The following is a 24,252-nucleotide window of genomic DNA, read 5'->3' as shown; positions in this document are numbered from 1 at the left end:
GAATTGTCCAAATCCAAATAGGAACAGCTCAAAAGTGTGTCTCTTAATCCGCCAGACCCTTTACATCCGCAGAGTCACCTCATTTCAGCAACCTGCCTGACACTGTGTGTGTGTGTCTGTGTGTGTTCGTGCATGTGTGTGTGTGTGTCTTTCTCAGCTGGGGCTGTGCATCAGCAGGGCGTCTGCATCCGTGCTGAACCTGAACTGCAGCTTGGTGCTGTTGCCCATGTGTCGCTCCCTGCTCACCTTTGTCCGAGGAACGCACACGGTAAGAAGGAGACCGAGGGGAGAGGAGTGAGGAAGGAGTGAGGGATGGGAAGAAGAACAGAGTGATCAGCGGGGTTGGATTTGTCAGCTACTTCCCGTTACTTCCATTTGAATGCCATAATGGTTTCAGTGGTGATTAACCTCTGTGGAGCACAGTAAAAGAGAAATGAGGGTTTTAATCTGCTGTTTTAATTTGAAACAGCAAATTGATATTAAATTTAAAATGTCTACAGCTGCTAGTTATTTATTTATTCTTCAAAATAAATGGACTCTATTCACAAGGCCATAATAGATGAAGGAGAAGGGTTATTTTGAATTGAGTTTTTCCTTATACCAGACGTAAAACTGCACAATTTCTGACAAATTAATCTGGGGTTTGTTAAAAAAATGATGATGATGGCATTCTTGTTAGTATTTTAATACATGAGTGAGATTTGATGTAAGAATGCAAGGAAACACTTATAATTTTAGTGCCTTATTGCTAACGATCCCCAGCCACGAAGATAACACTATTGTCCGTGTTACAACATCCGCACTCATGCAGGTATCGAGCAGAAAGACTCGCAGGCTGCTGGACAAGAGCAAGACCTTTCATGTGGCCTGTGGAGTTGCCATCTGTATCTTCTCTGGTAAAAACTCTCTTATCACCACAGCTCATGTGTCGTCTTCATCGTGTCACTCTGTGTGTGTGTGTGTGTGTGTGTGTGTGTGTGTGCGCGTGAAGTGTGGATAAATGGATCGAGCCTGGCTCAGCATTCCTGGCGTACCAGCTGTGATGTCTGTCCAGCTGGTCATGTGTGTTTTTGCTGTCTAGTTGTGTGTGTGTGTGTGTGTGTGTGTGTGCTCTTCTGAGTCGCCTCTCATGACATCATGGGAGCCTCTAGCAGCTGTGTGTCTGCTTTTGCCTCTTCTTCAGTCACATCTGAGATGCCTGGCTTCGTAACCGTCCAGTAACACATGACTCTCCTTTTCTCACCACTCGCCACCTACATATAACCTCATACTGCTGGCTTTCGCGGTGATCCAGTCGTTATGTAGAGCTCCTGTTCTGTTCTAAAGATCTGTTGACCGGTAGCATTATGACTGGTGAATGCTGGGATATAACAGTGAGACCTGTGGAGACTGTCTACCCATCACAAGCAGATTTTTGCAGCCTCTGAAAGGCTTTACCTTTCACCAGAGACCTCTGAATTAAAATATGGTGCTTATGGTGTTTATCGTGATTACCATCTTAGTGTAGTGTGTTAGCATGCTAACATTTGGTACACACCCAAAGTACTTAGGTTTCTTCCTTGTCATAGTTGCAGACATACCACTTAAAACCAAAACTGTCAGCTGATGGTGGTGCTTGAAGTCAGTAGGGTTCATCCTCTGGGGATCATGAGTGTAAAAACATTTGATGCCTATCCAGTAGTTCTTGAGATATTTCAGTCAAGACCAAAAGGGCATACTGAGCGACAAACCAACATTGCCATTCATAGAGCCGATAGAACGATGTTAATAAAAGAGCTGCAAGAGCTGCTATCTGTTGTCCTCTATTACATCATTTGTAAGGTTACGCCTCCTTTCAGGATCATTACAATTACCTTTTCAACACTACGCACACACACACACACACACACACACACACACACACACACACACACACACACAGATATTTCTTCCCTTGAGGCAAAGCTCTCATGTTCTAATAGTGGAGCTCCAAAGTTCTGAGAGAACAAATGACAATGAAGACAGAGTCAGCAGGAGTGGGTGAGAGACATAGACAAAGAAGAAAGAGAGAGATAGACAAAGAAGAAAGAGAGAGAGAGAGAGAGAGAGAGAGAGAGAGAGAGAGAGAGAGAGAGAGAGAGAGGGGTGGGAAGCAGTGGGAGTGAGAAAGGATGTGAGTGAGAAAAAAAGGACCCTTGTGTCTCATGATTACACCCTCTAATTCCATCAGCTGTCGAAGGGCTGCGTGGTTAGTCCATGATGTCAGGGAGGAGTGTATGTGTGTATGCGTGTGCGTGCCAGTAAGTCAGGAGGATGTTTTGCTGATTTTCTGCTGAGCAGACAAAGAGATGTTTGTAGGAGTGTCCGTTAGCGCTTCGTTTTGACCTTTCTAATGAAGTTTGTCTGTGTTTGAAGTGGAGTAGATGCACTCTGTCTGGAGTCTGTGCACAAAAATGTGTGTTTCAAATCAGCATTGTGCAACATTTTCTCTTCTGCAGTGGTGCACGTGTCTGCCCACCTGGTGAACGTCGTAAACTTCAGTGTAAGCTACTCAGACGACTTCCCCGCTCTCAATTTGGCTCGCTACAGAGGAGAGGTGAGACACAAACACACGCTCCTTTGTACTTTATACTTGTGAGGACACACATTGACATGACGCAATACGTGGCCCCTAACATCAATCATCACAAGGACATGGATTAACCCCAGATCTTACCTCAACCTTCAGGCTGAGGTATGCCTGAAACACATCGTGTGACCACATCTGAAAGTAATAGTCTTCGCTGATGACAACACTTGAAGGCAGGGTGAAAAGTCGAGATGCGATGAGCTGTAAAAATGGTTTTAACTGTAGACAATCTCCCCAAAGCCATTCATGGTGTTTCACTCTATTGGGTAGTTGTTTGAAGAATGAAAGAGTGTCTCTGCCGCACACCTGGCCAATCGCTGCTGAAAGTGGACATGTGTGCTCGACTGTCTGTTTCAGAAATGTACAAAAATGGTCCTCCTGCATTGAAGCTGGAAAGCTGCAGGGGATCCGGGTTCAGATCCTGTTAGGTGATCCTACAAGCATTTAGTTTGAAGCATTCTGGTGCCTTCACCCTAAACCTAACTCTAACCTTCAACCTTCAAGCCTTAACCCTCAGTCACCCCTTTGAAGAAGTGAGGAGAGTGTCTACACCTTCCAAAACATGTCCTAACTGTGAAACAGCGGGTGGGCAGCCATGTGCCAAGGAGATTAACATGCATTGAAGTACGGAGGAGGAAATTAGCAATGAAATCACCTGCTAAAGCGATTGGTTGGAATGAAGCCTGCCGACTGTTTTCTCTCCATAGCACGTGGCTGGCTGCAGCTGCGGGGTCTGAAACTCAAATTAGCCCTCACAAAAATAGACGTAAAGATTACAGATGCAAACAATTATTTGGTTTTTTTTTTGTGTTTTCTTCACAGGACCCCAAGATGATCATTTTGACCACAAGTAAGGACTACACAGTGTTGTGTGTAGACCAGATGTGTTTGCATTTATGTGTATGCTGGTATGTTTTTACATTTGTAGCAATGAAGGTGGTAAATGTGTTATAGATTAGAGTGGATTTTCTGCCAACAATAGAGCAGGAAGTCATGCTGTGTTTGTTTCGTCCTGTCTTTCTTTTTCACGTCCCAGTGTTTCTGTGGGTAAAATGACTAAGTTAAAGTTAGATTATTTTACTAAATTACGTGGGAATAGCGCAGTGAGCGAACATCTCCTCTCATCCAGGTGCCTGGCATGCTAGAACTGACTTTGTCTCTGCTCTCTGATTGGCTGACTCTCCTCAGTCCCAGGTGTCACCGGCATCCTGTTGGTTCTCATCCTCTTCCTGATGTTCACGTCCTCCTCCTACTGCGTACGGTAAGTCAACCCAAACCATCATCCACAATCAGAATCATGATAGTTTGTGTGTGTTTGTCATGTGTTCTGCATTAAGAGAGGTGGATACGGTTTGGAGAAAGCTGCATGCGGCAGTATTTTACCCATAGACAGCTGTTTCTCAAATCCTGGAAAATAAGTTTTTATGTGTGTAAAATCATCTCAGGGGCGTCTGTGCAGTTTGCATTTTCTTCACCGTGCGAATCTGTCACTGAAATGAATGGGATCCATATTGAAGCCTGACAGCCAGTCCCCTTAGTGCTCACCGTCGTTTCTGTGATTATATGCATGTGCCTGTGCCTCTCTGTGTGTCTCTTTGTGTCATGTCTGTTCGCCTTTGTCTGTTAGTCTGAGTTTTTCTTGTGTGCGTGAGAGGGAGAAATGCAACATGTAAACCATGAGGAGACATGCTAACGGAGGTCTGTTACAGAGCAAATCCACACTAAGTGTTCCACTCACAGCTCTGTCATTACTGGGGTCAGAGCAGGTCACCCGCTCTGTGTGTGCGTGTGTTAACTCGTGCAGATGTGTGAGACTTGAAGTGCGTGTGCATGTGCTCTCTTTGCTTACTTCAGTAACTGAACAGAGGATTAGAGGCTTTTCAGACCCCTTAAGGCTTTGGATAAGAGTTTGGGTAAGTGGCTGGAGTGGTGGGATGAAGTCTGCCGCTCACCAGAAGAACACCACATAATGACTCACAGTGATCCAGTTTTATTAATGCACATTAGTGTTCACAACGTTATTCATTTTTTCTGTGAATTACCTAACTTTGCATCAGCATTTTTACCCCTTAATCAGTGCTCATTACAGACTTTTGGTTTTTAGTTGCATTAAAGAGGAAATGGGTAGTTAACAAGCCCATCTCAAAGCCAAGGCAGGGAAAACAACCCCTGCTCAGTTTGTCTGTGTAGGCAGATGATAGCCAAACCGAAGGGCATTGGAACAGGATCAAAACTGTAAAGTAAATTAGCGCGGAGACAGAATTTTGCTATATTACAATTAAGTGAAAATTCACATAAAATATTTGGCAATTTAAGATGCAATGTGCATGCCAACCAGCCAGCCCCAGCCCGTCCTGTCTCGTGATAGTGAACTGCCCACCTTTTGTCTGAAATGACCTCCAACAGGTGGCCAGTTCTTACACATCGTACCTTTATAGCTTTCTCAATTGAAATAGCTTCATACCTCTGGAAGTTTACAATGCTTCACTTCAGTCATAATGTTAAGAAAGAAAATGTTGAGAATCAAAATAACATTAAGTAAGTCTGACTGATCACGAGTGTTTCTAACTTCTTTATTTTATTTGGCAAAGTCTGACTTTCTCATACTGTCTTGCTGCTTTCTGAGTAGCTAAAAGATACCTAATCATTGTTACTACCTGTCCAAAACACTGGAAACTGTTCAAGCAGAGTACAAATGACGCAGCTTTAATTCTGACATGTTATTAATTGAAGGGATTTAAATGCAAGCCAGTCATAAAATGTGTTTTCATTGAATTAAATGTGTCATCCACTAAAGAAAAAAGAACACCCGGAGCTGTTTCTTCTTTTGCAGTCATTCAGCTTCTGGAATTTCAGCCAAATCTATTGGTTCGTTAGTTACAACATCAGTCTATGAAAGATTGCACTCATAAACCAAGACGCCAGCAAATCTAAAGGCACTTTTAATTCGTTTTCTGAGGGTCACGTCACCGGATTTTGAGGCACCTAACGGGGGTGAACGCATACATTGATTTAACATGAATCATGTTGCTAATGACCTTGTATAGAAACAAGAAAGAAACATGAAAGAAGTTTCAGTCAGAGAGGATGAATAGAGGGTTTGATGATGTTCACTGTTTGCAGTGTTTATGGGGGGGTCGTCGTGTGTGATGACCCCTTTAATATTGACCTCTGATGTCCTGCTTACTCAGGCTCTGAGCTGGGAGTCTGCGCGTCTGGTCCTGAACAAACTCTGACCTCGCTCTCTTCTCTTGTTTTCTCTGCTCTCTTTGTGTCCCTCAGTCATTTTTTTCCTTATATCACATTACCACACTGTTGGTTTTACATTTACGTTGATCTTTGGTCGTGATCTCCCTTTTAAAACATCCTGGGTATCCACTTTTTTTCAGGGTGTCCAACTATGAGATCTTCTGGTACACACACAACCTCTTCATTGTCTTCTACATCATCCTCATGGTGCACATGGTCGGGTAGGTCTCGAGGCTTAAGTCACCGATGGCAGTATTTAATTTACGTGTGTGTGTGTGTGTGTGTGTGTGTGTGTTTGTGTGTGTGTGTGTTTATATGTGTATGTGGGTTTATTTGTCTCCACCTCACCCACTACCTGCAGAAGATAAGAGTCTGCTTCACACAAGAATGTCAGCAAATACTGGAAACTCCCACTGATGGCTGCAGACATGTCGAAATTTCCCTTTGTGCACACATCACTCTCATTGCAAGAAACTGTGCAATGTTTTACTGATTTACTCAACAATGTCATTTCATTTCTTGTTGACAAAAATGAAAGTGAAGTTGGGAAATCAGGGTGCAGGGATTTCTTTCCTCACCTTCACTGACAGCCAGTCAGCTGTTGATCCAGGCTTTGCTTGTCCATGCCTGTTCTCTTCCTGCAGGCCTCTGTTGTGTTATATTTAGTGTGGTTGACCTATATTAGCTAACAGCCTGTCAAATGTCAGTATTTAGATGACTCTTCAGGCCAAACACACAAAAACATACAAACACAATCAACAGGTAAGTTTCCAGTACACGTGATCTGCATGCGTTTGTACATTTTGATTGACTGAATGCACACTGTCATTAAAAACAAGTGTATTATACATAGATTAAAATGCTCCTATTGGATACATTCGTATGTACTTGGATGTGACTTTATCTTGACTCTTGTGTGTTTTCCACCAGTGGAGCTCTGAAGTATCAGACCAACATCGAGGCCCACCCTCCTGGCTGCCTCAGAGCCAATCAGAGCGGCCCAGAGCAGCAGGGCAAAGAGCTGGAGCAGGGTGAGGATGAAGAGAGGAGATGCAGAGAGGAGGCGTACTTCCAGCCACACTACCCCCAGGTTTGTGTGTGTGTGTGTGTGTGTGTGTGTGTGTGTGTGTGTAGCGTACGTCTATTACCTGTATCTTGGCATTTGCATTTGTGTGCGTGTTTCCTCCTGCCTGTAAGTGTGTGTCTGTGCTGTAGTGGGAGTGTAAGTTGTGTGTTGAGTGTTTGTGAAGTGTTGGAGGGAGTCAGTGCTGTTTATTAGAGGTTATTGCCATGAGGGAGGGGCACACATCCTCTTTCTACATCAAGGCCCACATTTGTGTGTGTGTTTCTTCCCGCGTGTATGATTATGTGTTTGCACGTGGTCGTTAGGCAACGAGCTGCTTCCATAAAATTCCCCTTCAACCTGATTGTGCTCTGCAGGCTTTATGGGCGCTGTGAGCAATTAGTCTGCCACAGGTAACTGGCAACGGAAAGAAATAGAAACGGCACACACTGTGATAGAAAGGTCGAGATTTCCTGTGTGTTCTCATGAATGCTCTCTTTGGCTGAGTTCAATTCAGAGCCCTTTTGTGATTTCCTGAAACAAGTTGGGACAGTTAGAAAGCCTCAACAGAGAGCAACTGATACAACCTCAGATTCCCAAAGCTTCCTGTGTCAGGGCTAACGCTGCACAGACCCTAATTATGAGCAGTCAAGTGGGAAGAAAGCCTCCTAGTTGTGATTTTGAGTAGCATTTTTTGTCAGCTAAGATCTAAATATCTAAATAAAATCCAACTTTAACGCTAATGCAGTTGAATAAAAATAAGCTATTAAGCTTTATTTGTGCTTAATTTTCATTAACCATCCAGGGTGTGTAAGCAAACAGAGGTTTTCCCCTCCAAGAAGGTGTCAATGTGGCGTAATTTCTCGCGAGCTAAAGCACGTCTGCAGGAGCTGATGTGCTGAATTATCTGATAATATTTAATGACTTAAAGTTCATCATCATCGACTTTGAGCTGCTCAGAACAAGAAGAGGAAAGATTGATTTTTGCTTCAGCTGCGGCCTCTCTGCAGGTCTGTGCAGAGAGACGTGTCGTGGTTAACCAAATCTCAGCAACGTGTCAAACAAGCTGAGTTTGCTGATCCAACTTCCAGACAGACTTTATGATGTTAATGCAACACCCAAAATCTGTTGAACTATGAAAGAAAAATGCCTCATGAATGTCCCTGATCAACACACATGCACGCTCATGTATGTGCAGACAGAGAAACACGTCCCAGCCTTGACGCAGAGCTGCAGCTTGTGGTTTATTTTTGCAGCTAGCTATCGTTTGCTGTATCTATGTCCTACAAACAAGTCATCAGGCTGTCCTTTGAACTGCCTCCACTACCATTTTGTGTGATTGACTGTGACCATGATGCTGCAGAAAGCCTCAGGGTGATAACAAATGTCGTTCTGGCACCACTTGTGTCTCTCTTCTGTATTTGTAGACATGGCTTTGGGTGTCCGGTCCTCTCTGTCTTTACTGCGCTGAACGTTTTTACCGCTACATCCGGAGCTGTGACCCTGTTACCATAGTGACAGTCATCAGGCACCCGTGCGATGTCATCGAGTTGCGCATGCTGAAGAAGAACTTCAGAGCTCGTCCTGGACAGGTTTCCAATCATATGATGTTTTGTTGAATTCCACTGCTGTTGCTCACTGTGGTGTTTCTTAAGCATCTCATGTGTTCTTTCCTCTGTGCTTCCACCTTCGTTTCTCTCCCTCCACGTGCCCCCTCTCTAATCCTCTCTTTCTTCCCCGCTCTCTCTCTCTCTCATCCTGCTGTCTCTCCATCTCTTCCTGCCCCTCTGTCTCCCAGTATATTGTTCTTAACTGTCCAGGTGTTTCTTCATTTGAGAACCATCCCTTCACGCTAACGACGGTGAGACTTTATGCATCACATTCCTCACTCATGACACAATGCAAACACACACTCTGCAGACACAAACACATATGTTTTTACAGTTTCTTGAACTTTCTTCCCGGTGGGAAAGAACGTGCAGTTCTTTGTCTCCCTCAACATCCCGCCCCCTTTATTCCTGGCTGGCACTTGATTGACAGCTGGGTCATCCAGGGAAATTATGTTTCACATTGTTTATTGATGTTTTCAGATTCAGTCCAGATTGTGTGAGACAACAGTAGAACACATAGACACAACTTTGTGCTTAGACAGCATACAGGGATGGACTCACACTCATTCATACATACACACACACACGCACACACACACACACACACACACAATATGTGCATGTCTGCGCCTGGTGTGTTATGGAGCTTTGAAGAGAAGGGCAAAGAATCACACTGACAGAGAGCAGACAGACCCCTGAGGCTAGTAACGCCGTCTGCCAACAGGAAAGCTGTGTGTGTCCGTGTGTGTGTGTGTGTGCGCGCGTGCATGTGTGTGTGCGCATTGTTAAATTTAATGAAGAGTTGTAGCTATGTACTGTATGTATGCGCTGGGTTGTGTGTGTGTGTGTGTGTGTGTGTGTGTGTGTGTGTGTGTGTGTGTGTGTCATGCGCGTGTCTGTGTCTTTGTATTAGTTGCACGTGTATGTGAGTGTTCTCTTGTTCTTTCCAACAACTGGGAGTCGTTGGGGGACATAAATTTGTTTATACAGTCACATTGTGGGGTCTCGCCGTCCTAGGGGGACAAAACACAAGTCCTTACAAGGTAAATCTTAGGGTGAAGACTTGGTTTAAGGTTAGGGTTAGGCTTAGGGGAAGTCTCCGGGAAATGTCCCTGAGAGTGATAGAAACGTGATTGTGTGTGTGCGCGCATATGTTTGTGTGTATTTTGATGTGACTCACTGTCTGCTCTCTAACTCCTCGCAGTGTCCCACAGAGAACAAGGAAACTTTTGGCATCCATCTCCGAGTCGTGGGAGACTGGACTGGTGGGTACACACACATACACAGATACACACACACCCACACACACGCAGAAACAGACAGATGAAAGGACAGATACACACACTTTCTGTTCCCTATCAGATTTGACTGGACGGAAGTCATTTTGTTTTGTTTTGTCTGGCTCTCTGGGGACGATGCATTTCCCAAAAGCTACATTTCTATGTGTTGCGTGTCCCTCGCTGTCTCATGATTTGTCTATGTTTTATTGTCTTGTGTGGAGTAAGAGCAGATCAGGAACATGAAACGTAAACAAAAATACATACACTCCGTGGAGTTCGTAGCATAGTTGATTAACAGTAGTTCTGCTTCCTCTGAGAGGCCTCTGCATCCTGATAGACTGGATTTACAGCTTCTTGTACACTCAACAGTGACTCAGTGAACCAGCAATGCGCTGTAAAAGGTGCTACTCTCCCCGTCAGGGAATCGAACCCTGGTCACCCGCGTGACAGGCGGGGATACTCACCACTATACTAACGAGGAGTTGTTGGTGGATGTCACATGAAACAAATAAATGTGGGTTGGTTTTTCTATTGTATCCACATGAGTGTGACATTTTCAGTAGTTTTAACATGAATTTGGCTTGAACTCAAAAACATGAATCATTTCACAAGCAGGAAATATTATCAGATATTTGCAGTATAATTAAGGCAATTATAAAATCAAGCATAAGCACTGGATCACTTCATAAGTGTGTGTGTGTGTGTGTGTGTGTGAATGAGTGAGACTTTTTCTTTGCTTAAAACTTGCTAGCGTGGTTCCCACAGTTTTTTCCTCGTTGTTAAACTGTATATGCCATGAGTGCACACACCCACACAAACACACACAAACACACACACACAGTATACAGTTTTTCTAACATTTACAGAGCTTGTAAGATTTCACTGAAGAGCTGGAAAACTTGAATCATTAGATTTATTTCTGGAGGTTTTTAACTTCCAAATCTTGCTGTGTTACAGGCACACGCACACATACTTTACCTGCACATTTAATAAGTCAGACTAAAGTCAGTGATGTCATTCCACTGGCAAAAACACCGTCCTGCATCCTGCGCTTTTTCATTTGACAGCAGTTGCATTGGTATGCAGCAGACTCAAAGTGGACTCACTGCCAGAGGAAGCTGTGGCCTTTGGGAGCATGCGACATACGCAAGAGCGTGTACACGCATTTCCACTTGCTACTGTACATGTCCACACACACACACACACACACACACACACACACGCTGTCAGAACACAGGAAGGGAAGTCAGTTTGTTTGTGTTGGCCCCTTATTCTGCCATGACCACATGTTGTAAGGAAAACATTGACTGGACTGTATAGACACTTCTTCATGTGGCTTTATTTGTACAGACCCAACACATGCATTAAAATCCTTGTGACATGTCCATTCCTCGAGGGTAAGATCAGTGGATAAAATACTGTGAAATTTAAAGCCTCTCCTCTCCTCTCCTCTCCTCTCCTCTCCTCTCCTCTTCCCTCCTCAGAACGCTTCACACAGCTGTTACTTCCTGAACCAAGGATAGACTTGGAGATCCTTCCCGTGGCGCAGCAGAGGAGATACCCCAAGTATGTTTCTGTGTGTGTGTGTGTGTATGTGTGTGTGTGTGTGTGTGTGTGTGTGTGTGTGATGTGGCTGACATGATTTCTCACGAAGGCTCAGAATCACAGAGCGGTCTGAGGTTTTGACCTCCTGACCTGTGACCCCGTGCTCTTCCTGCTCTGTGTTTGAGAGTGAGAGAGAGATAGGCAGAGATAGAGAGGGAGAGGGAGATGTGGGCTCGGAGGGAATGAGAGTTTGTTTTCTGACAGTAAATCAGAGCTAAACAAACCATAAAAACCCCTGAACCCCTTCCCACTGTTAAGTGGGCTGAGGTGTGCAACAGTGCCCACTAACGGTTGGAGGATTAGGGTTAATTTCCAATTACTGGTAAAATGCAAGTCGTGTATATGAATATTTGAAAGCTGTAAAAACAGTAGAAAGTACTGGCTTCTTGATGTTACTTCAAACAAAGTCAAATATTAGTACAACTGGTACGAGTCAGCACTTCAGCTACCATAAAATGCTTTCATCTTGTTTCCAAGCAAAAAGGTCAGAAATGTTAGAAGATACCTGCACAGTGTCACCTCTGTGCGTTCAGCATGGGAACAGATTCAAAACATGTATAGCCTAGCTTAGCACAAAGGCCGGAAATGTGTTTTCTGACTGCTGCTAGCCAAGCTACATCAAAAGTGAAAAAAAAAAAAAAGACTTTCAAATAGTTGCAAAGCTGTCACCCAACAAACGTTTCTGGCTGTGAATAATAAAAAAAAAAAAGCTATTCCTGAGATCACGGTGCTTGTGATTATGTGACAGTAATGTTGAGCCAAACCTCGCTCGGCCTTGTGGAGGGTGTTGGCGTGTGTAAAGGCTGCTGTCGCATAACCAGCCGTTATCCGGGCTCACTGTTGAGCTTTCTCTGTGCTATTGTCTGAGCGTACTGAGGAGAATATTTGGGTATAATTTATTAATACAGAGAGATGTCTGGGCTTGGCTGTGGTTTTGTACCTCTGTTTATGTGTGTGTGTGTGTGTGTGTGTGTGTGTGTGTGTGTGTGTTTTCTCAATGACACAAGTGTTTGAGCAGCTGTTGTAGAGATGATGAGCGTGCCTGTCTGTCTCTTCACACACACACGCACACACACACACACACACACACACACACACACACACACACACAGACTTACATTAATTTGTTAGACTTAGCCTAACCATTACCATAACCACTGCTTGCCTTAACCTAAGCCTAACCTGAACCTTCACTCAAGTCTACACCCTAAAATTCGATGATGACTGTATGGGGACTGGTGTTTTGCCGCCATAAGCAAGGCGAGTCCCTGCAATTTGATTGTGTAAACAGATTTATGTCCCCACAGCGTGAGTAATACACACGCACGCACACACACACACACACACACACACAAGCTGCACCCAGACTGTGGGATTTAAGATGCAGGATGTTTATCTGCTTGTGTGACCCTCAGGGGAAAGTATGTGTATATATTTGTCCAGTTTCTTGGCTAATTATCTTTTGTGTTTTTGTCCGCATCACATGTTCAGGCTTTACGTGGACGGTCCCTTTGGAAGCCCATCAGAGGAGGTGTTTAACTACGACGTCAGTCTCTGTGTTGCGGGTGGAATAGGAGTGACTCCGTTCGCCTGCGTGCTGCACGCTCTGCTGTGAGTCATGAAAAAAATAGCACGTGCTGAGAAATTCTGCGCAATTTGAGTACTGAGTATTTGCGCGTCTCTTTCTCTTCTTCCTCCCTGCTGTGCGCACAGTGACGGCTGGACGGGTTTCAGGTTGCAGAGGTTGTATTTTGTGTGGGTCTGCAGGGAGCTCCAGTCCTTCTACTGGTTTGCTGAGCTGCTGTGCGCCGTGCATCACAAGGTCAGGACGTCTGCATGCTGTTGTATATTCATTAAAACGTGTGGGAACTGAACTTGAATTAAAACTGTGGTTCACAATTGATTGCTTGAGTGAAATTCAATTGCTTGAAAGGACTTAAGTAGCTATTTGGCATATTTGACTGAGCCACTGCCCTTCAAAATGTCTGTGCACGCCCCTGCTTTCACCGCACATGAAAACAGTCAAACAGCAAAGATAATCCACTTGCCACAGGCTGTTGGGGTTAGCAGCTCTCTTCACTTCTGTGTGTGTTGGCTCTCAGTCAGGTCAAAGAAAGTTGTCTGGGTTTTAAGGGGAAGAGGAAGGTCAGAGGTTAAAAGCATAAAAGATGGCAGATGAGCAGGGGAGGCGTTGCTGTGGCACCTGTGCTTTTAAAGCGTCTTTACAGTAAATCAAATAAAAGCCAGCATTAGGTTATAATACAAACGTCTGCATAACTCCAACTCTGAATTCACTGTCAATTTTTATTATTGTTGTGTGTGTGTGTGTGTGTGTGTGTGTGTGTGTGTGTGTGTGTGTGTGTGTGTGTGTACTTCTTTCAAAGATAGGATTTTTTTCTTCTTTCTTTATAGGAATATTAAAACAGTAGCAGGGAAAATATGCCTTCAAGTATATGACAGTGATATGAGTTAAATGAGGAATATTTAACGGCAAGGACCCACACTAACATACCATTATCAGTTACAGATTGATTATATTTACTGCCATCTTGTGGCTGTTAGTATTTTTACCTCTCCTGTTTCAAAGAAACCTAAAGAATGAATGTTTCCGTTTAGGCCGGTCGCGTCACAGCTCCACTAAACAGTGAAATTTACATATCTGTGTTTGTCTTTAGCTTTGGCTGGAAAACAGACCGGACTACTTAAATCTGAAACTGTACGTCAGTCAGACAGACAACCTGCAGGTAGGTGTGACAGACACAGACACACACACACACACACACACACAGACACAGACACAGACACAGACACACACACACACACACACACACACTCCAACAGTGTAACTTTTCACGTCCATCTTTATGTGATTGTCTCATCACCCATTCATCTGTTCAGTGGGCTTTTAAGAATCTACCCCACTAGAGGGCAGTATATGACAGAGAAAGGCACACACACACACACACACACACACACACACACACACACACACACACACACACACTCGTACACACACACACCAAAGTCTAAAGTCGACTCTGAAGTGCAGTCTCTGAGCTCTACTTTATTCAGTGTGTTTCAGTGTGTGAACTTCTGTACTGATCCAGTGCTTGTGCTTAATTTTAGAATTGCTTTGATTATACTGCAAATACCTGATAATGTTTCCTGCTTGTAAAATGATTCATGTTTTTGAGATCAAGCCAAACTCATGTTAAAACTACTGAAAATGTCACACTCATGTGGATAGAATTGAAAAACCAACCCACATTTTTCAACAGGTGACTCCTCGTTAGTATAGTGGTGAGTATCCCCGCCTGTCACGCGGGTGACCAGGGTTCGATTCCCTGACGGGGAGAGTAGCACCTTTTGCAGCGCATTGCTGGTTCACTGAGTCACTGTTGAGTGTACAAGAAGCTGTAAATCCAGTCTGTCAGGATGCAGAGGCCTCTCAGAGGAGCAGAACTACTGTTAATCAACTATGCTACGAACTCCACGGAGTGTATGTATTTTTGTTTACGTTTCATGTTCCTGATCTGCTCTTACTCCGCACAGACATCCAGCTTTATTGATCTGTGTTTCTAAGACAGGCCCTGGCGGGGAAGGAAAAACACTGTGATGTTTTGTGCTAAACCTCTGCAGAAAGATCCCGACCTGTGTCAGATAAAAGCTGGAAATAGTGAAATAAATGCTATAAAAACTAAAATGATATCGGACCCAGTGTTTCTTGTAGGCAAATCCAAATTCTTTTGATGTGAAATAGCTCGATTTTAAACTGCGATAAGGTTCATGATATCAGTAGCTTACTTGGCTGATACACAAAGAACCAATGCAGCTCCTTATTTATTTATTTGCTTCATCCCACCTCCTCAGTACCTGAATTCACTTTGCTTTGCTGATAACTGCCTGCAGCTGTTTGCACTTCAGATAACAGTTTAAGGCCTTTAAAGCAGAGAGTGCAGGCTCCTGCAAAGTGTAGGTGAGCAGGAGAAAGCAAGAGAAGTGGAGGAACTGGAGGCAGAGCAAGATGGAGGAAATCCTCTGAATATTTTTAAGATGATGTTTTGGGGTTGTGAGTTCGTTATTTCCTGTTTTATGTTGCAAGAGTTTCTCCACATGTGCTCTTTAGTTCTACCTCCTGCCTTTGTCTCTTTCCCGCCTCTGTGATTGTAGATTAGTTTCACCTTTGCCTCATTCGTCTTCCCTCCCGTGTATTCAATCAGTGGGTTTTCCTTCTTTCAGTTGTCAGGTCTATTCACTAGTGTTCCTCGTGCTATACTGGTTTGTTATTAGGAATCAACAGGTGTGTTTCTGATAGAAAAAGATTTTGTGTGTCACCAATCCGCTGCTACATTGATCAGATGTCTTAAGTAAAGGAGGTATAAAATGGGTTGTGTACACTGAATGTATGTTTTTGACTTAAATGCTCATCTAAAGCAAGGATGTCCTACCTGTTGCAGTGGCGACAGCAATTTTTGAGCCACTCAGACGCAGGTTTTTGGAGCTGGAAAGGGAGCTTAAGCTCTTCCGCTACCCACAACTTTACTGATCAGGCTCATTCACACAGTTCTCATGTCGTTATTTAGCATTGGCAGCAGCAGGCAGCTGATTTCAGTGAAGAAGCTCTACGCTGTACACGACCTTCTCTGCATCAAACATCAGATCAATGCAGACTAGCTGGTGAACATAGTGGAGCATTTAGCAGCTAATGCTCCAGATATTTCCCTCAGGAGTTGGTGGAAACCAAATTCAGAGATAAAAGAGAGTGAATATTGGACTCTAGACGTGACTGCTAAATGAAAGATAATTTGCTGTTACTGCTGGATTTTCACCTCCAACTGAGTTAATTTGCAACATCAGCTTCAAAAGTGATGTCAGTGGTGTTCACAGCTTGTTTCCGCTGCCCTGAAATGGCCAAAATAATTCTTGCAGGTTTAATGAAAAGCGGGATGTTGTTGTCATCTCCTCTCTCTTCCAGAGCATGTCTGAGGAGAAGTATCGCCTGCTCACCTCGAGGCTGCTGGTTGGTCGACCCAGCTGGAAGTTACTGTTTGATGAGATTGGGAATACCAATAAGCAGTGAGTATAGAGTGTGGATGTCCAGGGGTGGAGTATGAATCCAGTGTTATTTCATCCATTAACTCTCTCTGGCTGTGGTTTCAGGAAGCGAGTCGGTGTTTTCTGCTGCGGACCAAAGGGCATCTCCAGGACTCTCCACAGACTGTGTAACTCAGCCCGATCCTCTGGAACAACCTTTGAATTCAACAAGGAGTCCTTCAGCTGATCAAACATCAGAGCTGGCACTACACTTTGAGCTCAGCCTCAAAAACGAAAACAGCAACTTTAGGATGGATGGATTTTCATACATTTAGGGGCAAATTTGAAGTACATTTCTGAATATCTTTGGCTGATCTTGGTTACTTGAAATTTTGTACACGTCTATGAATCTGTGTAAGATGATTATTCACAGACTGCATTACTATTTCATATGCCTTTTATATGTCATATCCCTGCTCATGGTCACAAAATACCCAGCAGGACAAGTCATTAACATGCAGCAGGCCTTTTTCCTCTCTACACACCAGCCTGACAGCCAGCTACGGGCCGTAGGAGGCTCAGCATCAGATCCAGTCAACCTCGAGAAAAGCAAAGAGACCAGCTTCCTGCTCGAATTCTAGCGCTCATGTTGCTCTGTTTTTGTAAACTTGCCCTTGGGTTTCATCTTCTCCCTGACACCACCCCTCTGTGGAGCGAATTTGTTTCTCATGCTGGAGTCTTACGTGAGGGGAAAAAAAGGCCAAACCTGCAATTCCATAAAAACAAAAACAAGATAATGATATTAGACATGAGGGAAATCATCTTTCAGTGGCAACCAGGGACCAGACAATCAAAAAAAAACATTAGACGTAAATAATAAGAGAGCAGCCAAATGGGCAAATCAACTGTGTTAACCAAGCACTATGACTGCTGACCTTCATTTAACCTTTCCTTGACACCAAACTGGCAACCAACAAGCTCTACTGACTAAAAAATGTAGATTATACAGAGTGAAATCCCCACCGAGGACCACTTCAGGCTTTTGTTTCACTGGCCTTTCTATACATAATAAGTGTGGTTATCCTCTACAGAACATTAAAAATTGCGCGCCTTGTCAATTTAACTGTTTTGTTAGCATCCAAAAGTCTGCAGCCTGTAGGAATGCAGCTGCTGTCGATGAACGCCAACTGATTGAAATTACAGTTAGTTCAAATTTCATTATAAAATACATCATCTGACAGTTGAGTTAGAAGAGAAAGTAGCTGTGAAAGGCTTTCTATAAACAGGTTGGCACTGTCATGGAAGCAGGATTTGCAGACGGCCTGAAGGGAAATGTCCCGCCTTAGAGGACAAACACTTCCTGTGTTTGAGCTGTGAGGCGGAACTGAGTATTTGATTGGTGTGTGAGGCTGTCACTCATCAGAATGTGAGGGAAGAAGAGGAACCTAAATGGACACGTCAGTCTCTGTTTTCATTTGGTTGTTAAAACTATTTGTCCCCTGTTCATGTGTGTGTATCACAAATCTGTTTTTATGCAAAGCAAACCTTTTCTACGCCTCAAGCCAGTGTTTTTAGTTAGCAGTTTATTTCAATTTATTTATATTGTTTAAAGTTATGTTTTGTGAAAAACTTCTGCAGGGCTTTGGCAATTTCTCCACAAAGTATCTCATTATTTTTTACACATCTCGAGAAAGAAAAGTCACTGATAAAAAGAAATAAGCAGATGGAATTGCGATTGGTAACATCTTAAATTTGACACTGCGTTTGTAGTAGTTTGCTTTGGAGTCAGTGATTACTTTGAAAAAAATGGCAAAACTGGAAACAGCAGGTTTCTGCGAAGAATCAGCATCTTGATATTTCTGATTTTGTGACTGAAACAGTTGTATTCTCTCAAATTGTAATTATTCATCCATTCATTTAGCATTTGAAATTTAAATCTATTTAAATATTGTATTTCTATTTCTGTAGTGTAGTTTCAGGATTGCCGTCTTTTTTTAAGAACAAGGCACAGTCTGAAATAAAGAGATTTTCTATTTATTTCATCTTCATTATTTGCACGTAGTAAGTGAGAAAATATTTCCAGTGTTTGCACAATTTATGATATCATTACAAATATAATCAATAATTCACCTGCATATGCTTAAGAAACAATGTTATTTTATCAACTGTTCAGTGCCATTAATTAGACATTCCTTAAGGTATTTCTAAACTTATCAAACAGCAAAAGAGAAAAGTTGGTTATTTAAATTAACCATAAAATATGAATTTGATGTTTAACCAAAACCAACTAGACCAGTGATAATGCGAAGCAGCTTCTAACTTCACAGCTGCTTCTTGTTAGACAGACAGCACAAACGTAGGCTGTGGTGTCCAAAGGACTTCTGCCACCGTATATGTGGAATGCATTGTTTCCTGGTTAGTTTAAAAGGCGTGATTATCTCAGGGTAAATGCATTTAGCCAACATTCCTGCGTATCCAACAGATCATAAATAAATCACAGAGAAAAAAAATGGATTTGTTTGTTTGTTTGATTTTAATGCAGCATGTACAAATTCATGATTTATCTTCCTTCATCATGATACCAGCTACATTTTCTTTGCTCGTGAAAGATGACATGCGTCAGAGGGGCACATGTGCATGTGTGGACGTGCTTTTTCTGAGGAATCAAGATGTTCAAATTACCTTCTGAAATAATGCATTTTTGCTATTGAAATGAATGAATGAGATTATTTTAGAGGAAATACTTTGAATTTGTTCTTCCACTGATTTATTCAGTATGAGATGCTAAATGATGTGACCTTGACACCCTGAGCAGTCACTACAGCTACAGCATCGCAGATTGGCCCTGATCTAAAATACTTCCTTTACTTCTAACTTCTCCTTGAGCTGCAGACATTTCAGTTGAATTTTATTTAACTCTGCATACTTTAGTAAACTCACACTATTTACATACACTATGTGTCATGTAAACAGAATCACAGTTAAATAGAGCACCTTACAATGAAAGAATAAATTATGTGTATCTGTGTTTCAGGGCAGTGAGGAAGAAATTGCAAAGGCAGGAATGTCCACATCACAGTTCTTTCTTATCCAAACACAGTGGACTGCTCGCTAGCTTGTGTAAGTAGACAGTAAATGTCCACAAAGGCGAGTGCTTTAACCTGTCACATGTCACAGTTCAACTGCCCACAAGAGGATAGTCGCTGTAGTGTACAAATCAGTACAGTAGTGTACAAATAGTGTGTTATGCTGTAAAAACAAACACTTAATGGCTCTGAAAGTCTGTCAGTTTGTGTATGGATGTCACAAAAATGTTCAAAGTATGAAATGAATGTATAAAATATTAAGGACTTCTCCTTAACTTGGGTCCCTGCTGCTTGGTCCTAATCTCCTTTTACATTGTCTCAGACCTTAAAGTGTCAGCTCACCTACATCCTAAATACACTGCTGGTGAATGCAAGTTTTTTTTTTCTTCTTTTTTTTTACCTGTGCAGCCTTCACCTCCGTTGCTTTGGGGCACAAACGTTTCAGTAAAAGGCACTAAAAGGAACAACTACCTAATAGATATCATGACAAGAAAATGTGTTTTCTTTTTTAAGATACTTCACTCACTCGTCTGTACCTTCATCTACTGTTTTGAAATTTAAAAAGATTTATTTCGGGACATTAATAACAAATAAAGTCTTTTGCCAGGACTCATTGAGTTTCTTCATGCAAGTGTCCCTAATATTTTGTACATTCACATACAGCTGCATGTACAGTATCTGTGTGTGTTACAGAGTAGTCTGGTATGAAGATGAGCCTTCCTCTGAGCTGCTTTGCAGTAGTGGTTGTCTCTCTCCGTAGCTCGATGCCCTCTTCCTCCTCTGGCTGCGCTTCCACTTCCTTCTTGCAACAACAATCAGTGCAGCAACGATTGTAGCTATCAGCGCACCGAGGATCCCAGCTCCCAGGAGCCACTGCCAGATCTCCTGGGCCTGCTGGAGGTAGGGTGTCAGGAACTCCTGAACAAACCTCTGGCCTGTAGGGGAGATACACAGGATGAGACAGACTAACATAAAGGCAGATTTGTTGAGACACTCATTTACTGGACATGTTTGTTGTTCTGCACTGACCAGGGTCCAGCAGGTAGGCATACTCAAATCCTAGAGCCTTGTTGGACAGGAAGTAGTCTCCGTTTCTATAGAGAGGCAGGAAGGGCACCATATAGTAACCATCATTGTGACCAATGGGGGCATTGGCACGTGGGTAGCTGGTCCGGAGAGGCTGGTGGGTCCTGAGCCAGCGCTCAAAGATGCTGGAGAAGAGAAGGAAAGGACAGAGCGATAAAGGGAAGTGAAGGATGTTAGAGAAAAAGGGAGGAGGGGAAGGATGGATATGATAAAAATAGAAAAGGAATCGAGAAATCATATAATGGCAGTACCAAGGAGATGGACACCATAAGAGAAACACAAACATGCAATTTATAAGTTTAAAAAAGCTAAACAAAAGAGGTTATTTATGGCATGATCGACCAGATGAAAATGTGATTGTCAGCAGTTTGTTTCCACAATGCTCTTTCCCTGTGTGTCGTTAAGCCTGTGCGTATCATCACACCTGTCAATGAAAGCATGGTGCAGCAGGAATATGGGGTCATTGGCTGAACCCTGCACTGAGGACATGGAGCCATTCATGAAGATGTGCAAGGCGTTGTGCATGGTGCTCTGGCCTTGTACAGCAAGACCTGTCTCTGGATCAGAAAAACCTGCAGGAGGGAAAAGAAGTGACAACATGTTCATAAGACAAGAGATGATGTATGACGTATACATGAGGGAGGGAGATGAGCAGGAAGATAAGAAGGAACTGAGATATTTGTGGATTTTGCAGCAACAGATGATTGTAGAAAAGCCCCACTTTTCTGTTGCAGAAATGCAGAAAAGCTTTGTTGAGTAGGTTGGATGTACTCACTTGTAGTGTTTGAAGTGCTAATTCTCACATCTTTGAAGCACATTTGGTGTAACTAGGATGGATGAGGTTTAGCACCCAAACAAACAAGGGACTTATTAAGCTTATGACCAGCTGAAGGCCACCGACTGTGGAAGCAGCCATTTGCAGTGCAAGTGACTCTTGTTGAGTGATGCTCATGGAAAATGCTTCAAGGTAACTATGCGTTAAACGCTAATGTGGACAAAAAATATTGGGCTCAAGCAACAAGATATTGCTCAAATAAAACACTTATTAATAAAGCAAGAACACTCGTATATGGAAGTATTAAACTGGCATGTTTTAGTAGCAGGATGCGTCTTTTGAGCACCTGTTTCATGGGTGCACATAGTTCTGACTGTTTGAATCTGTTTCTCAGTGTTAATAGGTTTGCATCATCTGTGTCACAGCAGTTCTTGAACTGCTCACAAAATGTAGTATTTGTTTCGCCATGAATTTCCCATTTTTTTAAACTTAATCTTTGTTGCCTAAACTTAACCACAGACAGGATGCCCTTTGACTCCAGCACGGTTCATACATGTAGTGTTTCATTTACTCAAAGAAAAGAAAAAAACTTCCAATGGAAATACATTAGTCTGAAAGTCATGCTGAGTGTCATGAAAAAAATGTAAAATTTGTGTTCATATACGTGCATTCTTCTCTCTGAAAGCAGCCACACAGACATACACATGTAGTTGTATTCCTGCCCTTGGGTGAAACAAATGAGTTAAAACTCATTCATGAGATTAGACAGATTAGAACAGGGTTCAGATTCAATGACTAAGCATGTACAGTAATCCAAATGTGTGTGTGTGTGTGTGTGTGTGTGTGTGTGCCCGCTTGTGGGCTGGGGGGAGGGTATGTTTTTTGCTGCTTTAGGTAACACATTTCAGATTCAGAAACAGATGATTGTGATGGTGTGTGTTTGTGTGTGTGTGTGTGTGTGTGTGTGTGTGTGTGTGTGTGTGTACCCTCTATGGCGTTCCTAAAGCTCATGTTGGCGAATCGGTCCATGGGTTCCGTCTCATACTCGGGGAGGCCCACAACCAACTCCACATCAGCTGCTGTGGGGAGTCGAGACACGCGGTTTGGATCATGGTTGCCGGGATTACGCAACAGTGGACCCTCCCCGGTAGCGTTACACAATGCCTCTCGGCTGTTGTATTCCTCTGGCTGGGTGCAGATCACCTGCAAACACGCACACGTACAAACTGGCTGTCATAAAGGAATGTTAACTTCTATTAAGCAGGCTGATGTGTGCTACATGTTTTGGAGTGTAAGCGTGGATAAACATTGGTGAAGACAAATGGCATGATGTTAAACCCAGCAGGAGAACGAGATCTTTGGTTGAAATATAATTTACAACCATATTTGCGACAGATTTCTTTAAATAACTAAAGTTGCAGTATTTTATACATTTTCTGGGATATGCATACAAAACTTCTGAAGCAGGATTTTCACTCTGATTTCTCATGTTTTCTGGATCACTTGAGGATGAATTCTTTAAAAACTGTGAGTTCGGATTAAGAGGCTAAACTAGCTTTAGAACAACAGACCTGCAGAGTGAAATGGAAATAAAGCAGGCTGTTTGTTTGTTGGGGAAAGGAATTTTCACTCTCTTAATAATGAATAAGAAAGATTTGCTCGTACGTCTTGCCATCCTCGAACATGCGTGCTGTCACTCACAGACCACACTGAGTGTCAGAGAGACACAAACCGAACGTCCTTACCTTCCAGGAGGAGAAGACTGAAGCAGGGCTGATGAGGTTAGGATTGAAAGCGCTGCGTCCGCCCATCAGAGCATCGGTGCACACCTCGCAGGACTGGGCATTCCTCCAGTCCCAGTATGGGATGGTGAAGTTGAAATCTCCCGTCAGCTTCCGTATCTCATTCTCCCAGTGAAGCAGGTAGACTCGGTGCCATGGCAGAAACGCTGCAGATTCATGGGCGAAGTCGATGTCCCTCCATACGTTCCCTGGCCCTCCCAAGAAGGTGTCCCGGGACACATAGTAGTGCATCCAGACAAACAGGTCATAGGTGTTGATGTCGGAGAACATGGGGTTCTCCCCGTTTTCACCCATCTCTGCTCTTGTCCCTGTGGAGATCACGTAGTCACGGCTGATGGTGTTCTTGGCCAGGTTGAGATACGAAATAAACTTCTGTTGCTCAGCAGTTGACATGGTCAGGATGTTCCTACGCACTGATTCCCTGTACTCAGCACAGTTTGAACCCCAGTAACCAAACCTGCATTCACCACAGTTAAAGCCTCCATAGTTTCCAGCACAGCGGCACGTTCTGTTGTAGAAAGCTAAAGGCCAACGCTCTCTGTCATCAATCCCAGCGTGCGGGTACTGGGGCCCATGGGGCTCATCTGAGACCTCCGCTTCAGTGCAGAAACCACGACCAGACAGGGCGCCGCAGGCTGAGCCGTCGCCATCCCACACTGGGCAACACTCTTTGGTCCGTAGTCCCTCTGAGTTAGCACAGGGGCGAGGGAACTGGCATAAACAAGTCCCAATGAGCTGCAGCAGAACTACACATGCATACAGGCTCTTCATGATGAAAACTCACAGCAGCTCCAGTTTTAACCACAGTGACAACGTGGACTCCTGCTGAAAAGATGGACACAGCAGATCCTGCAGCCCTCACAGACTACACAGCTGACAAACAACAGCAGCACAGAGGAGTAGCTTCACTGAACTCCAAGATTACACATTCAACCTAATTTGATCCACAGTAGACTTACCATGTAAAACTACACACTCCTCAGGTACCAGGATTTATACAAGCAACCAATTACTACCTATTAGCTACCCCTCTGTGCTACAGTCTAACCCTCTA

At 43.3% G+C, this 24,252-nt stretch overlaps 2 protein-coding genes and 2 non-coding genes across 4 annotated transcripts in view; 2 read left to right on the top strand and 2 right to left on the bottom strand.

Annotated features, from left to right (window-relative positions):
* The window catches only part of nox4 (NADPH oxidase 4), a 25,568-nt gene extending 6,630 nt beyond the window's left edge, over positions 1-18,938 (top strand). The window contains exons 3-18 of the mRNA XM_076735797.1: positions 158-268; positions 812-896; positions 2,478-2,575; positions 3,431-3,458; positions 3,797-3,869; positions 5,998-6,078; positions 6,788-6,947; positions 8,348-8,512; positions 8,719-8,781; positions 9,735-9,795; positions 11,295-11,376; positions 12,907-13,026; positions 13,129-13,237; positions 14,091-14,159; positions 16,391-16,491; positions 16,576-18,938. Of these exons, the coding sequence (XP_076591912.1) occupies positions 158-268; positions 812-896; positions 2,478-2,575; positions 3,431-3,458; positions 3,797-3,869; positions 5,998-6,078; positions 6,788-6,947; positions 8,348-8,512; positions 8,719-8,781; positions 9,735-9,795; positions 11,295-11,376; positions 12,907-13,026; positions 13,129-13,237; positions 14,091-14,159; positions 16,391-16,491; positions 16,576-16,696 (1,527 nt within the window). The 3' untranslated portion in view covers positions 16,697-18,938. The remainder of the gene's footprint in view (positions 1-157; positions 269-811; positions 897-2,477; positions 2,576-3,430; positions 3,459-3,796; positions 3,870-5,997; positions 6,079-6,787; positions 6,948-8,347; positions 8,513-8,718; positions 8,782-9,734; positions 9,796-11,294; positions 11,377-12,906; positions 13,027-13,128; positions 13,238-14,090; positions 14,160-16,390; positions 16,492-16,575) is intronic.
* trnad-guc (transfer RNA aspartic acid (anticodon GUC)) lies at positions 10,220-10,291 on the bottom strand. The gene has a single exon. It is a non-coding gene; the product is annotated as a tRNA-Asp (tRNA).
* trnad-guc (transfer RNA aspartic acid (anticodon GUC)) lies at positions 14,699-14,770 on the top strand. The gene has a single exon. It is a non-coding gene; the product is annotated as a tRNA-Asp (tRNA).
* On the bottom strand, positions 18,849-24,252 carry tyr (tyrosinase). Its single transcript, XM_076735798.1, has 5 exons — positions 23,142-24,252; positions 22,383-22,599; positions 21,046-21,193; positions 20,565-20,746; positions 18,849-20,470 (listed from the first exon to the last, which is right to left on the bottom strand). Exons 1-5 carry the CDS (start codon positions 23,967-23,969, stop codon positions 20,223-20,225), a joined length of 1,623 nt encoding a protein of 540 aa, XP_076591913.1. The 5' UTR covers positions 23,970-24,252; the 3' UTR covers positions 18,849-20,222.

The sequence above is a fragment of the Chaetodon auriga genome, chromosome 7 (assembly GCF_051107435.1).
Source record: "Chaetodon auriga isolate fChaAug3 chromosome 7, fChaAug3.hap1, whole genome shotgun sequence".
Lineage (NCBI taxonomy): Eukaryota > Metazoa > Chordata > Actinopteri > Chaetodontiformes > Chaetodontidae > Chaetodon > Chaetodon auriga.
The sequence above is the reverse complement of the archived record's forward strand: the minus strand, read 5'-3'. Positions and strand labels throughout refer to the sequence as shown.

What these genes read in the sequence shown, in the direction of transcription:
- tyr (XM_076735798.1), bottom strand. Translation starts at nt 23,969, where the DNA reads ATGAAGAGCCTGTATGCATGTGTAGTTCTGCTGCAGCTCATTGGGACT. An exon ending in CAGTCTTCTCCTCCTGGAAG is followed by an intron (nt 22,600 to 23,141) that starts GTAAGGACGTTC and finishes GCGTGTTTGCAG; the next exon opens with GTGATCTGCACCCAGCCAGA. An exon ending in CTTTAGGAACGCCATAGAGG is followed by an intron (nt 21,194 to 22,382) that starts GTACACACACAC and finishes TCCCTCCTGCAG; the next exon opens with GTTTTTCTGATCCAGAGACA.